The sequence below is a fragment of the Pituophis catenifer genome, unplaced genomic scaffold (assembly GCF_029215685.1).
Source record: "Pituophis catenifer annectens isolate HBS135680 unplaced genomic scaffold, rPitCat1.0.hap2 SCAF_1, whole genome shotgun sequence".
In the NCBI taxonomy this organism is placed as follows: Eukaryota; Metazoa; Chordata; class Lepidosauria; order Squamata; family Colubridae; genus Pituophis; species Pituophis catenifer.
This window is the reverse complement of record NW_027256881.1, coordinates 156,564,454-156,582,737: the sequence shown is the minus strand read 5'-3', so window position 1 is coordinate 156,582,737 and position 18,284 is coordinate 156,564,454. Positions and strand designations below refer to the sequence as shown.

General features: G+C 43.1%; 1 protein-coding gene across 1 annotated transcript in view; it reads right to left on the bottom strand.

Annotated features, from left to right (window-relative positions):
- Positions 1-18,284, bottom strand: part of VPS54 (VPS54 subunit of GARP complex) — a 64,576-nt gene that overhangs the window by 23,456 nt on the left and 22,836 nt on the right. The window contains exons 7-9 of the mRNA XM_070956544.1: positions 3,199-3,330; positions 2,120-2,505; positions 1,194-1,320 (exon numbers count right to left, since the gene is read on the bottom strand). Of these exons, the coding sequence (XP_070812645.1) occupies positions 1,194-1,320; positions 2,120-2,505; positions 3,199-3,330 (645 nt within the window). The remainder of the gene's footprint in view (positions 1-1,193; positions 1,321-2,119; positions 2,506-3,198; positions 3,331-18,284) is intronic.

The window sequence follows — 18,284 nt, the reverse complement described above, 5'->3', positions numbered from 1 at the left end:
AGGTTTTAGGTGCAGAAGTTACGAGATCCTGATGTGAATATATACTGTGCATAAAGTATTCAGACCCCCTTCACTTTTGCCTAATTTGTTATGCTCCAGTTCCTTTGACCTCGTGGCTTTTGTTCTGCTACATTATATATTGTCAGCTGTGAGGCCTTCTATAGAAAGATATGTGCCTTTTCAAAACTTGTCCAATCAATTTAATTTGCCACAGGTCGACTCCAATCAAGGTGTAGAAACATGTCAGCAACAATCAAGAGAAAGGGAAGGCACCTGAGCTAAATTTCATACGTTGTTGCAAAGGGTTTGAATAGTTATGCCAATGTGATATTTCAGGTTTTTCTTTTTAATAAATGTACAGTCATAAAATTCTGTGTTCAGTTTGTCACTATGGAGTACTGAGTGTAGATTAATGAGGAAAAAAATAAATTTCAACAACTGCAGAATCAGACTGCAGCATAACAAAATTGACAAAAATGAAGGGGGTCTGAATATTTTCTGAATGCACCATAATTATGTATATACTGGAGAAAGTTAAGACACAGTTACTATGACTATGAACACAAACCAAAGAAAGGACAAACATATATTTTGATGTAATGAAGAAAATATTTTTGGAGATCATTAAAGTTTTTCATTTCTAGATTGAGATACTACTACCCAATATATCTAATTAGCAAAAAATGAATTATTCTAATACAAGAGCATTCCACATATAAAATAAATAAATGAAAAGCTGCTTTTGATTCTGCTATCTTTGTCTTAATATTTATACAGATTATCTAATCTATATCTATCTCTCTATAAATAAAATGTTAGATTTATAAGTTATAACTTAGTAAAACTTCCTCACTGGATAGTATCAGTAAGTGCAGAGGAGGATGGAATAAGGAATTCATGCATCTTTCATACAATGCTTTTTCTGATGTAGCCCAGAAGAGTATTAGCTCATATTGCTGGCTCATGTTCAACTTGACCATGCTCATGTCCTTCCCAAATGTAATACAGAAAAGAAAAGATGTACAAATGCAAATTGGGATCAGAATTAATGCTTATAAATCACTTGATATAATTCAAGTTATATTGGTGTGGATTACTTTAATGAAAGGAAAAAATAAACAGCATTTCTGACTATGGATTTCAAATTGTGTCCTGAAGGCAATTGTAAATTTATTCAATATTGAACATTGTACCTCTTCTAGAATTTGACATTCTTCCTCCAAAGGTCGACTTAAATCGTTGTGAGAATAAGAAGAGAACTCTGCAATCATCATTTTATCTATCAGTTTTTCTAACTCACAAAGCTGTGATCCAAGATGCCTGTTTAGGATTTTTTTAAAAATCAAGAAAAAAGGTTTAGAAGAAATAAAGTTCATTTTGAGAAACATGGGAGTGTATTACTATCATATTAATAATTTCTATTCACAGTATATTACAGTTCCACTTAAACAAAGACATTCTACTTTGACATTAACTGAAAAGAAATTTAAATTAAAGTGAGAACAAACTAATAAGAAATGATTTGCTTCCATTGTCTTGTTTACAACTTCCTGAAAGTATCTGAATAACTATTGTTCTAATCAGGAAGGCAGTCTGCTCTATCAATATTCTTATATTTTATGAAACATACTCTTTTTATTTTATTTATTTGTTTGGTAAATTTATATAGCTGCCCATCTCATATATGTGACTCTCAGCAGCATATAAAGTTAAAAACACAAAACAATACAACAAAATAACAAAAAACATAGCAACAAAATAATTTAAAAGCATTAAAACAAAAGAACTCTTAAAACTCATTTAAAACTCATCTTTTTTTATATTTCTTATGAACAAAACCCCCTTTTTGGCTTCTGCAGCATTGAAAAGTGTAAGCCATTGCTCTGCATATGGCAAATTCACAACTGAATGTTAAGTAAGTTTTATCCGATTGTCATATGCTGCCCAGTGTCACTGCCCAGGCAAGATGAATGGCTATATAAATTTGATAGGTACATTTCCCTCTATCTTCAAAAACAGTTAAATGATTAAGTATAAAAATAACTTAGCTATCTACATACAAAATAAGTTAACAATTATATGATTATGCATATCTAATGAAATTTCAAACATTACCTACCGGAAACTGTGTATGCCCTGAAGTTCCTGTTGTAGCACTTCCTGCGTTGTTGCAATTAAGTCTAATGCTCCAACAAATTCAGAAGTGGACAACAATAACTGTACTGTAGGCTGTGTTTGGTGTACAGTTGCCATCAATTTCAGCTTATTATAAGCTTTTATACAGTTATTTCTACTCAGTGATAAACTTAATACTTTAAGAGATCCTTCACACATGACTTTGTCTATTTGGCCTATCTTATCTCGAAGCATTTTTACAGCCTGGGAAGTTTTCTTGAGGTAGTCTTGCAGTTCATGCTGAGAGGTCATTGCATGAAAAAAAGCTTCTGATCGGAGAGAGATCTGATGAGCAATATTTACTTCCACAATATCCAGATAGTGACTAAGCTTAAGAAATAAAAAGAAATCATGTTGGATTTGATCTATCTACAAAAGTCATTATTAAAATGCCAGCAAATTCATACAGTATGTTTCATTCATGAAATTGCATTCTAAAATACTTCATATAAGTATTTTTTTACAAATTATGACCTGTAAAACAGACCCCTTATTTAGTATTACATTTTAGCAAAAACAAGTATATGGCCAAAACCAAAAGGTTTCCAGGAGAAAACTGAGAAACAGTTCAGTATTTCTGAATTTCTGCCATTCTTCAGAGAAAATTTTCACTGTTCCCTTTTTGGAAGTCTCTGTGATCTAGTTGAAGTTACTCTGTGAATGTACCAGAGAAATGCATTTCCCCCAAAATTTCTGACCCACAAATCCTGTGTCCCTCTAATCTAGTTTAAAGGCTGGAAAAATACTAGAACAATGTAGAAACTGGCAGAGTGGTAGTTAACTGCAAGCACACAACCTGACACTATTTCTGACTGAGTTCTTCCAAAACATATTTAGAATTTGCATAGAAAGTTTTTCTTGAGGGCTGCTATTAGAATGAAGGCTAGCTGGAAAATGAGATGGCCAAACATGGTATCTATATCTTACCCTTCATTTGTTTTTAAAGAAAACAAAACATGACATTTCAAGAAAATACTTCAATTATTTTTAATCACTGTGGTGAAAAATATGCATATTGTTTACCTTTTCTTGGAGTAGCTTGGAGGAAGCTGCATCACGGTTTCCTTTCCCAGAAGCAGTATTAAAATGAGACCAAGGTAATACTGCATTAAATGTTAAGGAATCATCCAAGGCAAAATCTGGTTTCATAAAAATCTGGGGGGGGGGGGAAACCCACATCTCACATAAATATAATTGATGGATTCACTGCATACTATTATTTACTTATCAGTTTTCTACAGTTTTCAACCAATCAATTATAACATAATGTATTTATTTCTATTCTGCTACAATCATCTGACTCTTGATGGTGCGTACTTTAGAAAACCAATTTAAAACATCCAAGATGACCTAAATATTATTTTGGTTTTGTTTGTAAAAAAATTCTTAATGGTAAAATAAGAATTAAATATATCTCAAGAACAGTTTCCATAATCACAGAAAGAATAACCCTACCTCTTTCCAATTCCCTGGCTGTAGCAACAAGGTTGAATGACCTAAAATCTGGCAAGTCTGATTTCAGAGAGAGTGACATTGTCACCTTTGCCCATAAAATATGTCAGATCTGCCTGTTTGTCCACCACCAAACTGTGAATGAAAGAGGTTTTATTACAGACAGATGTGGCTTTTACTACCAACACCCTGAGGCCACTACTTCAGCAATCTGATCATCTGGCCCCCAGCATGAGCTTGTTGAGTTAGAAATAGAAAATTCCATTAAATTAGATGCCTCTCTTCTCCTAGAACAGTATACTCATATCTTCCTGAACCAAACAGTACAGAGATATAACCACCACTACCCCAGTCCACTCTGTTGGCTCTCACTAGTCTCCCTTCTCCTTTCCATCCATTTAAATGCCCTTATTTCCCAACCAGATGGGAAACACATTCAGGAACAAGCCTATTTGGAAATAATCACACAGCTGATCACAAGTTCTAGGAACTCACTCAAATTTTCATACATATTAAATCACCAATAAATCAACTGAGAATCATCCTTCCCAATACATTCCCACTAATGTCTCAGGGTTGAAACCTTGCACTTAACCTGTGACCCAACTCACTTCTTACCCAAGATTCCAGTAACACAACCCCGCCAGTTACTCTCTCTTTTTTTTTTTATATATATAATTTTTATTAATATATTCTATACACAAATACACAAATAAAATATACAATCCTGCCACCATGGTATAATATGATTACATTGTCCATAAGTATAAAATCATTCCTTTATACATACATATTTGCCACCATATATATATACATCATCATATATCTATTCTATCCCACCTTTTCTGGACCCAATCATACCATACTTTCCAACTGTTATAAAATTCTGAATCTTTTTTACCATTGATCAATCTAGTTAATCTATCTGATTCCGCACACTCATTAATTTTATATATTATTTTCAAATCTATCGGTAAGTATTGATTTTTCCACTCCTGCGCATATGCTAATCTTGCTGCAGTGATAATGTGAATCAACAAGAACCATATATCTGATTTAACATTCAAAGGTTTTGCCCCCAATAGGAAAATCTCAGGTCTTAATTCCAAATTAATCTGTGTAATTTCCAAAATCCATTGCCGTATTTTTTTCCAATATTTAACCGCCTGCGGGCAGGTCCACCATTGGTGAAAATAGGTTCCATTGCTGTAACCGCACTTCCAGCAGCAGGCAGATGTCCCGGGAAACATTTTAGCTAATCTCGCCGGGGGGAGATACCACCAGTAGACCATTTTATATATGTTTTCTTTATATGAGGAGGCCATGGTTAATTTCATATTTTTCAACTAAATCTGTTCCCATTGCTGGAAGTCAAGGGGATATCCAAAATTTCGCCCCCATGCTATCATACAATCCTTCATTACATCCTGTCCTATCTGCAGAGACAATAAATATGCATAACATTTAGATAATATCCCTTTCCCTCCTTCTAATAAGATCTTATCCAATTCTTGTCTTTTACGGTAGATTCCTTCACTATGTAAATCTTTTTTATACCTGGAGTGCACTTGAGAATAAGACCACCAGTCTATCTTATATCCTTGAAGAGTTAATAATTCTCGTGACTTCGGATTACCCTGAACATCCAAGAAACCTTCATACGTCAAGGTTTTCTCCCCTTTATACAATGTCGGGTAAACCTGAGCTTCCTGCGCCGAAATCCAACATGGAACTTTTGAATATACTCTTCTTCTAACCTTTTCCCAAGTGTACCCAAGCGTCCTACGTAAATAGTGATCATCAAAGTGTCTAGGACGGCCGGATGCTCCCGGCCATAGAAAATAGTGCCAGCCATGTTGAAGACTGGCTCCCTCAAATGTCAAAAGTCATCTCTTTTGTAGGACCGTCCATTCTTTCACCCAAATCAAGTTCGCTGCTTGGTGATAGAGCTCCCAATTTGGGAGTCAAATCCTCCTCTATTTTTGGGTTCTTGTAACATTTTAAGTCTAATCCGCGGCCTCTTTCCCTGCCAGATAAATTTAGATATACTCCTATCCAAATTTGTAAAAAACTCTTTATTCAACCTTACCGGGGCTGTTTGGAATAGAAATAACCATTTGGGTAACACGCACATCTTAATGGTTGCCACCCTTCCCAAAATTGATAGCTGGAGATTTTTCCATCTTTCTAAGTCTCTGAGCATCTGGCTGTAAAGAGGAAGATAGTTATCCTCCTTTATGGAGGAACATCTGGCGATCAACCATATACCCAGATACTTAATTTTATTTGTTATTCTTAAGCCCATTAACTGCTCCAGCTGTTGTCTTTGCATCTGAGTCATATTTTTCACTAGGATTTTAGTTTTTTCTTCATTCATCTTTAACCCCGCTACCTTTCCATACTCTCTAATCAAGCATAATAATTTCAGGCCCGAGTCCAGTGGCTGATCCAAGATAAATACAAGATCGTCTGCATAAGCCTGAACTTTAACTTCCTCCTGCCTAATCTTCATTCCTCTTACTTCCGTGTTTCCTCTCACTTCTCTAAGCAGGGGCTCTAAAGTCAATACAAATAGCAATGGGGAAAGGGGACATCCCTGTCTTGTACCTCTACGAATTTGAATTCTCTCTGTCTCCTCTCCATCTATGAGAACTCTTGCAGTCTGCTCCCGGTAGATAGCTCGAATTGCCCGAATAAAATTCCCACCAAACTCCATATATTCCAATTGAGAAATCATAAATTCCCAACTGATTCTGTCAAACGCCTTTTGGGCGTCAACAAAAATTAAAGCTAATTGTTTATCCGGGTGATTTTCGAAAAATTCTAGTGTATTCATGATAATTCTAAGATTATCTCGTAGATATCTATTAGGAAGGAAGCCGTTTTGGTCTGAGTGAATGAATTGGTTAAGGAAGCAGCTAAGCCTGGCTGCAAGAACCCCCGCAAATATCTTATAATCGGAATTTAGTAATGATATTGGTCTATAGTTCTTAATAAGAGATAGATCAGTTCCTTCTTTTGGGATAATAGAAATATAAGCCTCAGTCCAAGATACTGGAACCTGAGCCTCTTTCATAACCGCATTGAATAAATCCCTCATGTGTCTTCCTATCACGTCAAACGCTATTTTGTATAATTCAACTGGAAGGCCATCTCTACCCGGGGTTTTGCCATTCGCCTGTGCTTTCATAACTGTTTCTACTTCCTCCATCGTAAATTCCGCATTAAGAATTTCCTTCATTGTTTCCGAGACTTTAGGCAAGTCTGTCTTTTCCAAATATTTCCAAATTTCACAGATATTTTCCTCTCCTTTCTGATAAAGCTGTGTGAAAAAATCCTGAGCTACCATTCTCTTGCCTTCCTTAGTACAATGGAAATTCCCAATTACATCTTTCAGCCCTTCTATTCTCCGTTGTTCCTGCTCCTTTCTAAGCCGGTAAGCCAACCATTTTCCTGTTTTATTCGCCCTTTCAAAAAAATTTTGTTTAGTCCACTTTAGTTTATTTGCTAATTCCTCTTGATCTAATAATTTAATCTGGTGTTGCCAGTATTCCCTTTCCTCTATCAATGTTGTCTGGGTTAATCCATTTTGCATCCTTTCTTCTACCCGTTGTAATTTATTCAAGAGGTTGTCTCGGTGTTTCTTACCCGCCCTACGTTTGTCAATCATATATTTGATTAACCATCCCCTCATCACTGCCTTAACCGTATCCCATGTATTGTATATTGAAGTATCCTCTTTCTTATTTTCCTGGAAAAAAAGATATAACTCCTTCTTAAATTTACTCATGAATTCTTCATCTTTCAGGATACCTATATTCATTCTCCATCTACTCTTCCTACAATGTGGGAACTTCCAAGTTACCATTAGCGGGTTATGATCCGCCCACTGATTGGGCCCTATTTCCACTTCCGAGACCAGCCCCCTCAACTCAAGAGACATCCATATCATATCTATTCGGGTCCACGAGTGGTGTCTGGGAGAGAAATAAGTATATTGATTTTTATTGGGATTTCTCAACCTCCATATATCCTGTAATCCAAATTCCTCCCTTAAATCATTACATATTTTTGGTAATGTTCTCTTAATATCCTTTAACCTTCCTTGTATGTTTCCCGGGACATAATCCTGCATTCTATCCATTACAGCACTGAAATCCCCCACTAGACAGACATGTTCATATTCCAGTTCCCCCAATTTAACATATAAGTTTTGATAAAAAGTCCTCTGATTGTCATTAGGGGCTTAAATACAAACAAATAAAGACTTCCACTGGGCAATTTCTATTTCGAGCATGAGAACCCGGCCTTCCTGGTCAGCAAAAACCTGTTGGGATTTCAAATGATGTCGTACATATACCACTATCCCTTTTTTTTTTTTTTGACCTGCTAATGAGGTATAAGTTTTACCCAACGCCCGGCATTCTAACAAATGGTTTTGATCTTTTTTTATATGAGTCTCCTGCATGCAGACAATATCATACTTAGCCTTTCTTAATTTATTCAAAATCCTACTACGTTTATTAGGAGCATTTAAACCATTAATATTTACAGATATCAAATGCACTAATTCCCCCATTTCCTTTTCTCACCTAAGTTTTTACTTTCCCGCTGTTATAGCCTTCTTAACTGTTTGTCTTGTCTCCCTCTGAGGTGCTGTTAATTCCTCGACTTTTCGTTTCCCCCACCCTTCTTTCCCGCCTTTCCTTCTCTCCTCTCCTCTACCTCTTCTTCCTCTTGCGATTCCTCCAAACTTCTACTTTCCCCTTCTCTTTCAACATCTAATTCTGACAAATTAAATTGTTGTTCCATGAATTCTCTTGCTTCTTGAAGACTCCGAATCCTCACCTTCTTATCCCTCCATGTCATCAATAAACCTTCAGGCAATAACCAACGATACCAAATTGCATTTTTCCTCAGGAAAGTCGTCAAAAATTGATATCTGTGTCTCTGTTCCCTTACCCAACGTGGGATTTGTTTTAAAACTATCATCGGTTGGCCTTTATATGTAATAGTTTGATCCCTTGTTCGTTTATAAAATTCTTCACACAAAGCTTTCTTGTTAAAACGAACATGAATTTCCCGAGGAAGATTGTTCCTTTTTGCGTAGCTAGTGAATACTCTAAAGGCCTCATCAATATCCCGTTGGATCATGAGTCTATCTGCCTCCAAAGTTTCTGCAACTATTTCTCCTACAATGTCATCCAGTTTTTCCCCTTTCTTTTCCACCACATTCTGTATTCTAAGGAAAAAAGAGGATCTCTCCATTTCTAGAAAAATTATTTCTTCTTCTAAGTCTCTATTTATGGTTATTTGTCTCTTCTCCCAACTGTCCATCCGTCCTTCGCATTTCTCCGTCTTCTTCTCTATCTCCTTCATTTTTTCCTCTTGTTGTATTAATGTCTGTCGTATATCTCCCAGTTCACTTCGCATCTCTTTAATTTCTTCTTTAACCCCTCTCATTTCCACTTTCACATCTGCTCCCAAGTCCTCAAAGTTCTTAGATGTCGACTCCTGGTTTTTAGCCATTGATTCCTGGATGGCTTGTAACATATTTTGAAGAGCCTGCATAGAGGGTGTCTTCCCCGTCGCCGACATATCTTCCGATGTTCTTCTAGAAGCTAAATACGTCGAATTTGGGGTTACAGCGGTAGGCAGAGAGATAATTTTCTTATTTGTTGTGGCAATAGTTGAAAATGTAGACATAACTGAAAACAACCACTGTTCCTCTACTCTTTGTTGAATAAATATATCAATCAAGTCTTTTAAATCAAATAATTTAATCCATCAGCTCTTGATATATCCAAATTAGTCTATTTTCAATGTTTACTATGAGGCAGTGTATATATATCTTTTTCCCGCCTCCTTTCCTTTCCTTTCTTTTCCTTTCCTTTAGTTGTAATATCCCAATCCACCACTAGGTGGCAGTACAAGACCAACCAAGGGCAGTCTCCGTCTTCAGGAGTGGGGAAAGAAGAAAAAAATATCAAGTCAAGATGTGGCAAAAAGCTCGCCTCTTCTGATAATGTGACAAAGAGAGAAGTAAAAGAGAAAATCTCACTACGTCTTCAACAAGATCAGTCAATTAGTCAGTTACTCTCAAAACACCCGTTTTCCAGATTGGACGTTGTCTTACCTGAACGTCCCTTTTCTGGGCGCTGTGTACACTATCCATGCATGGGTTAATCCTCCAGTGCTTGGCAAACAACTGAGTGAAAACAAAAGACTTTTCCTCCCCTTTCCGGCTCCCAAGCCATGCCTCTGGTCCCATGATCCCCCAGTCTGAACGAAGGCGCAGCAGACAAGAATCCACACTGTGAGTAGCTTATAAACTCAACTTTATTAACTCAAATTAACGAAATGGAAAAAGAACTAGTCTCAGACATAAACAGGGGCAGGCAGCCCTGACGGGCGGGATATGGATAGTGTACGCAGTGCCCAGAAAAGGGACGTTCAGGTAAGACAACGTCCATTTTCCTGTGCGCTGCTCCCACTATCCATGCATGGGATATACCCAAGCTTAAACTCCCTGGGTGGGAAGCTGACTGCCTCCAGAGTCCTCCTCCGTCAACACTTTCTGAAGTACTCTGCGGTCAAACGATGCCTCAGCCGAGTTGTACGCATCGATCTTGTAGTGGCAGATGAACGGTGTGAGGGAGGACCACGTTGCAGCTCTGCAGATGTCCACAACCGAGGCTTGGGTGGCCCAGGCCGCTGTGGTGGCCGCGCTGCGAGTCAAGTGCGGTAGAATCCTGCCGGGGCCCTGTTTGGAGTTCAGGTCATATGCCAGGGCGATGCAGGCCTTGATCCATCTGCTGACCGTGGCTGCTGATATCTTCTGACCCATGGACTTCGGGTTGAAGGAGACCAGGAGACCCTCCGTACGGCGGAAGGGAGCGGTCCATCGGATGTACATGCGGATGGCGCGTCGAACGTCTAGGGTGTGCCACCTCTTTTCCCTGGGGTCACGAGGTGAGGGGCAGAAGTCCGGCAGGATGAGCTCCTGGGCTCGGTGGAACCACGAGTTGACCTTCGGGATAAAGGCAGGATCCAGGGTTAGCGTCACGGTGGAGTTGTGGAAAATGCACAAGTCTTTGCGGACTGAAAGGGCCGCTAGCTCTGAGACCCTCCTCGCCGAGGTGATCGCCAGCAGGAAGGTCACCTTAAATGATAGGTACTTAAGAGAGGTCGAGTTTAGGGGCTCGAATGGGGGCCCGGTCAGCGCCCGCAAAACAAGAGGTAAATCCCATGAGGGGTAACGGTGTACTGTGGGGGGTCGCAGGTTGGTGGCCCCATGCAGAAACCCCTTGATGCGCGGGTGGTGCGCGAGAGAGTGGTACGGAGAGCATGCGATGACTGTTGACAACGCCGCTGTCTGTCTTCGTAGGGTTGCGGGCGCCAGGACTTTGTCTAGGCCAGCTTGTAGGAACCGCAGAACGTCTCGAATAGTAGCTGACGTGGGGTCGATATGCTGGTGGGCGCTCCAGCGACAGAACGCCTGCCATGATGACTCGTAGATGCGGGTTGTAGAAGGACGCCTGGCCGCCTGGATAGTGGCAACTACCTCGTCTGGCAGGTTATCCTTCTTCAGGATGACCCGTTCAAATGCCAAACGGCTAATTGCAGCCACTGGGGCTCTGGATGCGTGACTGCTCCCTGGCACAGAACGAGCTGCTGTGGTGGGATCACCCATGGTTGTTCCACGGACAGTGCCACTAGGTCGGCGAACCATGGTCTCCGGGGCCAGTTCGGGGCTACCAGGAGTAGGTCTGCTTTTTCTGCCAATAGCTTTCGGATGAGACGCGGGAGCAGCGGGACTGGCGGGAAAGCGTACAGGAGACCCTCGGGCCACCTGCAGCGCAGCGCATCGTGGTTCTCCGCTTGTGGTGTCGGGTAGCGAGATACAAAGCGGGGAAGCTGAGCGTTGGCCGGGGTTGCGAAGAGGTCTACCACCAGGTTTCCGAAGCGTGAGGCGAGTTCTCGAAACAGCTGAGGGTGGAGCTGCCATTCCGCTTGATCTATCGTTTCGCGGCTGAGCCAGTCCGCCCTCACATTGGTTGCCCCCGAAATGTGATCTGCTCTGATCGAGAGAAGGTGTCTCTCTGCCCAGCTGAACAGTTCCGCGGCCTCCCGCATCAGGGTACGGGACCTTGTGCCCCCCTCCCTGTTGACATGCGCCTTGGCCGAGATGTTGTCAGTTAGGATTAAGATGTGATGCCCCTGCACCGTCAGCTGGAAGTTGCGCAGTGCCAGTCTGATCGCCCGAAGCTCTAGGAGATTGATGCTGCATTGCCGTTCTTGAGGCGACCACTGTCCTTGCGTGACTAGGTTGTGGAGATGGGCTCCCCACCCCCGAAGGCTGGCGTCGGTGGTGAGTATCAGACGGTCCGGCTCTAGGAAGCTGGACCCCTTGAGGAGCGATGGCGATGTCCACCACCTGAGGGACCGGCGGACCTGGGGAGTGAGGCGAACTTCCTTTTTGGAGTTGGCCCTTCCCGTTCGCTGGAAGGGAAGGAGGAACCATTGCAGGGGTCTCGAATGTCTGCGTGCCCACGGTACGATGCCGAAGCAAGATACCATCTTCCCGAGGAGGCTTGAGAGATGGATCAGGGCAACTCTCCTCCCCGTCAGGATCTGCAGGATCAGCGTTTGGATGCTCTGGACTCTGTCCGGTGATAAGAATACCTGGCCGCTGGACGAATCTATCACTGCCCCTAGGTGAAGAAGCCTGGTGGTGGGTTGGAGTTGACTCTTTGCAAAGTTTATAGTGAAACTGTGATCCTGGAAGATCTTCATTACCTTCTTCATGTCTCTGGAGGCCTGGTCGGGCGTGGACGGCAGGACCAGAATGTCGTCCAGATAACAGAGCACCCGGATCGGGACGGCTCGGAGCCTGGCCGCCACCACCGCTACCAGCTTGGTAAAGGTGCGGGGGGCCGACGAAAGTCCAAATGGCATTGCGCGATATTGGTAATGCCGGCCCGCGTACTCGAACCTCAGGTACTGACGGTGATGCGGGTGAATGGGCACGTGCAGATAAGCCTCCCGGAGGTCGACCGATTGGAGGAAGTCGCCCTGTCTCACCCCCGCTAAGATGGACTTGAGGGAGTGCATTTTGAACCTGCGGTATTGAACGGACAGGTTCAGATGCTTTAGATTGAGTATGCCCCTCCAGCCCCTGGAGTTCTTGGGTACCAAGAAAAGGGTTGAGTAGAACCCTGAGCCCCGCTGGCTGTGCGGGACCGGCTCTATGGCCTCGACCTCCAGGAGGTGGGCAATCTCCTGTGACATTAGGTCCTGGAGCTCCGAGGATCGAGGTGTTGGGCAACGGACGAACCGGTGGGGCGGCTGACCGAAAAATTCGATGGATAACCCTGAAGAGATCGTACGCCTTACCCAGGAGTCCGAAGTCGATCTGGCCCATTGTAGATGGAAGAGGATGAGCCTTCCCCCTATGGGCCCCGTGGGCCTGGAGTCATTTTCCCCTTCTGGCGGGCTTAGGGCCGGCTCCACGGAAGTTGCGCTTAGGCTGCTGTTGTCGTCCTCAGTCTCGGAACTGCTGTCTGTCGTGAAATCTGTCTCCTCCTTGGTATTGGGAACGATGAGAAGAGGACCCCCTGGGTCCGGCGCTGGAACGAAAGGGCTGTTGGAGCGGGTAAGGCGTGTATCTGCGTTCCTGGCACCGGTATGTTGAGGGGAGGATCTTCCTCTTGTCCTTCCCTTCAACCAGTAGAGGTTCCAGCGTGGCCCCAAACAGATCTGGCGCTTTGTATGGGGAAGTGGCCAGCTTCCACTTGGCTTTGAAGTCGGCTTTCCATGGCCGAAGCCAGAACAGCCTCCTAGCGGTAAGGGTCGAGGCCAGAGCCCTTGAGGCGAACTTGGCTGAGTTCAGGGAGCTGTCGGCTGTGTATTCAGTGGCTGCTATTATCTTGTCAAGATCTTGATGCAGTCTAGTGTTCTCATGCGGGAGTCTGTCCTGCAGGTGTCGGAGCCAAATGAGTGACGCTCTATTGAAGAACGACGATGCTGTCGCGGATCTGATTGCCCAGCCTGCGGCCTGATGTGCCTTGAGGAAGGCCCCCTCCATTCTCTTCTCTTCCGCTTTGAGGGTGTCTAGCGGGTCGGTGGAGACCAAGGAGCTAGAGGATAGTGCTGCCACCGGTTGGTCTACTGAGGGAAGCGCCAGGAGGTCCTCCAACTCCGGGGCTGAGCAATAGAGTTTCTTCTCCAGGCTGCTGGGTGTTGCCAGGGATGCCGGTTGCGCCCAAGGGTTCTGAATGACCTCTGTAAAGAGCTGAGGGCAAGGGATGAAGTCCTTTTGTGGCTTTGACGATTTGAAAAGCGCGTCATGAGGGCCTGCTGTCTGCGGGGTGGCGGTTGCGACATCTCCTGGTACTCCGAGGTTGGTTGTGAGCCGAGCCTTATGGAGTAGGGACTTGAATAGGCCCGGGCGAAAGAGGCCTGTAAATGCAGGGGTGTCCGGTGCCAGGCCCTCGTCCTCCGATAGCTCCATCTCCTCAGGCCCCTCCTCCGCTTGGTCTGATTCCTCAGACGACGAGTCTTGGCCACAATCTGGGCGAGGACGGGGTTGCAGATGATGCTGCCGTGCTTGGCCCAGTGTGGCTTGTACCTGCGCCTGGGATGCCTGCTGCAGGCTTGCTGTGAAGAAGGACGAGAGGGCTGCCGAGAACATGGCCTGGAAATCCACTGGGGATGCCATCCCTGCCCCCCCCCCCGAGGCTGCTGGTCTGCCCTTGAAGGGGTAGAGGCTGCTTCCCTGGCCCGAAGGAGCTGGGCTGGTGAAGGAGTCATTGCGGCCTCCGGTCCGGCCCCTGGGCCTAACTCGAGACGGGGGGTCATGTGTCCCGGCCTGGCCACATCTGGGGTTCTTGGAGTGACTGCAATGTCAGTCACTGAAGTAATTCCCAGCTCTATGTCCCTTGAGGGGACCTGTGCTGGTTCCAAGGGGCCAGGCTCTCTGGCTGGGGTTCCTGAAGTCGCCCTGTGCGCCTTCTCCCACTGTCGCTCGAGCGCATTGTGCTTCCTTAAGGCGTCCCTATCCCGGATGGGTAGGGAGCCTTCTGATGCAGCCCTGCTGGTTGAGCTCTCGTGTCTCCTTTTGGATTTCTTTTTCCCCCCCCTTTGAGCTTTTGCGTGGGGGGGTGAGCTCCAGCTCCATATCCGAAGACGGGGGGGAGCGAGACATTGCCGCCTCTGAGATGCTTGGGCAGGCCTGGAGCTGCGCTGAGCCTTACCCCCAGATGAATGCCCCCTTCAGACGTGGAGTGGTTGGGGGGGGGTTTGTAGCCGGCTCCCTGGTGGTGGGGGGAGGCGCAGGCTTAAGGCTCTTGCCAAAATGGCGGCCCGAGGGTCCGTCAAGATGGCGCTGGCACGCGGTGCGATGAGCCGCTGTGCCAGTCTCCAGCGACGGACTCACAATGGCGGCCCAAGGGTCCGCCAAACGCCGCGCGTTTCCGCTGTTGCAGGCTTTTCCGTAGTGCAGGGAAAAGCTGCTTAGCTTCCTGGCGCTCCTCTCCTCTTCACGCTTCTGATCCGGTGCCGCTCCGGCGAAGCGGGGCTCCCGAAGTAGCACTCGGTTCAGCACCACCTGGCCTGAGCTTCCGGCCCCGCCGCCCAGCTGACTAGCGCGAAACCGCTTGTTACGGAGAGAGCGGCGCACTATGGACGAAGCGGGCGTGGGTGCTATGAAAAGAGCCCGCCGGCCAGCTGGGGAGCACGATCGTGAGCGGCTGCACCAAGGTGGGAGGAAGGCTGCCTTTTGAAATTCAAGCCGCCCGATCAAGCGGCGTAGCTCCGCTCCCCCCCTTTCCTGGTGCACGATGTAGCAGCGATCCGTAGAGTAAAGGAGCCGCGAAAAACAAACTATTCAAAATTAACTAAAAAAGCCTAGATGCCCTAAGGAAAGGGAAGATTAAAAAACTAGGAGAGAAAGAGAAAAGAAAAGGGAGAACAATCCCCACAGAGGTACTCTACCTTCCTGGAAAACTGTGGAGCTCCCAAAATCACTACAGTGTTTGTCAGCAACTGAGTGAAGACTGGGGGATCATGGGACCAGAGGTGTGGCTTGGGAGCCAGAAAGGGGAGGAAAAGTCTTTTGTTTTCACTCAGTTGTTTGCCAAGCACTGGAGGATTAACCCATGCATGGATAGTGGGAGCAGCGCACAGGAAAATATATCAGTCTCCAAACCACATGAAAATCCTTGCAACTAGGACATTTCCAATGCTATCTCCAATCCCACTTGGTTGTTCATCAGGTTGCAATATCCTTCCAGTTTCGTCTTAATGCTGCTTCTTTGTTCCTATCAGCTATAGCATCTGAGGAAAGGACACCTGCATCCTTTTAAGCCATTTTATGGCTGTTTCAGATTCCTTTTAACTGCCATTCTTGTTTTCACAAGACTGTTTTTCTTACTGTTCTTTTTATTGACACTTTAAAAGCTCTTTTTACTTTTCTTTCCATTGATGTTTTTCTTTTTCCTTCCTTCTGCTGCTGTGCACACGATAGTTCTTTTCATTTTGCTCTTTTTGATTCAGCAATATTTAATGGCTGAGTATTTTGCCACCAGATATAACTCTGACACCTGTCCTTTTAAAGCAGTTTTTAAAAATTGCAAATATGATTCAGAAATGAATTAGCATATTATAAACTATTGTTGCAAATTCTTTATCAGAAGATCAGGATAGTGGAGGGGAAATAAAATCCTGTTAAGCGAGCAAAGCAATGAATTTACCAATGTTAAAGTTGCTGCACATATGAGTAATTAACATTAATATTTCTGAGAAAAATGCATGTAGCTCATAAAGTAAGCAATATAACTTTTGTTGCTGATCACTACCTGCTTTCCTCTTTTCAAATATAAAGATGACAAATAGGGTAAGTCTTAACTATTCTACAGGTAGTCCTTGACTTACAACCATTTGTTTAGTGAACGGCTGAAGTTGCAACGACACTGAAAAAAGGCAATTTATAACAATTTTTCATACTTACGACTATTGTAGCATCTCCGTAATCATGTGATTAAAATTCAGATACTTGGCAACTGGTTCATATTTATGACAGGTGCAATGTTCTGGGGTCATGTGATCACCTTTTGTGTCCTTCTGACAAGCAAAGTTAATGGCAAAGCCAGATTCACTTAACACCCGGGTTATTAACTTAACAACTGCAGTGATTTGCTTAACAATGGTGATGAGAAAAGTCATTAACATGGGGCAAAGCTCACTTAACAACTGTCTCACTTAGCAACAGAAATTTGGAGCTCAATTATGGTGTAAGTTGAGGACTACCTATACTAAATTTAGGAGTCCATAATCTAAATATCTTAAGCACGGTGTAAGAAATACAGCTGTACTTGTAATTGCAAATATGGCTGCATGGACCAAAGATTTATATATAGTTTTCCAATACTGACAGTTTTATTTCCAATTCATTTCCTAAAAATCCCTAGCAAAACACTGTTTTTTTTTTCATAGCCACCACACACACGAGTATTGGGGGAATGCTTGAGCAACCAACAGAGATGGTCCTTTAAAATAGAGAGGGGGTGAAATATTCAATTACAAGTTCAGTGAACTTGATAGAGGTGAGAAAGAAAAGAAGATGACCAGCAGTGAGGCAGATAGACTCATTTACAGGGGTGATGGGTGCACCATTGGGAGACTTAAAATAACAGGTCAGGATAGATTGTCATGGAGAAAATCTATCTTTGTGATCACTAGTCAAAAACACATCATCCTTATCATTCTTATCTTTTTACCTTTAATATTTTTATTAATCTTGTCCTATAAATAATATTTCTTTTCAATGCAAGCACAGGCACTGAATAATATCCTCAGTCAGCAACTCAGGGTGCCTCACAAAATTACATTACATTTACCCAGGAAAAAAGATAAAATATTATCTAAACAGGGAAACAAACATACATCATGAACTAATCCACGTAGTTCAATACAGGTGGACATCCGTGGACATCCTACCTAGAGAATGGATATGATGACAGGAATCAGGATACAAAATAGCATTGCCTGAGAAATGGGTCATGATGCAAAAAAAAAGAAGACTGAGTTCAGATTCATACCCAGTTATCTCAATCCAACTCCAAAATAGTATCTACTACCTTTTTTCCTAAGCATGTCACACCAATTGTTCTAAATTTGCTCTTATTGTTTTGCCCATTTTTAAAGTAAACATTTCCTTGAAATTTGCAATAAATAAAGGTTAAAATGCACAATATTGTTAAAATTTTGATGTAAGTTTGTTGTAAACTAAATCGGGAAATTTTAAATTTTAATGCCACAGTTTATGAGCAGACAATGAAAGAAGGGAAAAGAAGACAAGTCTGAAATTTCTTTTGCCATATTCTAAATGTTAGTCCAACACAGGTAAATAAAATAAAATCTTACAAAAAAAAAAAAGAAAGAAAGAAAGAAAGAAAGAAAGAAAGAAAGAAAGAAAGAAAGAAAGAAAGAAAGAAAGAAAGAAAGAAAAATATGGAGACAGCACAACTGTGCTAAGCTTTCTAAATTGCATACTTCTTTGTATAAAAGAGCATGTCTATTTGTCTTCAGGATATTTTTGACTCCTGCTGACTGCCTGGACAAGTCCCTGCAGTTTTCTTGGCAATGTTTTCAGAAAT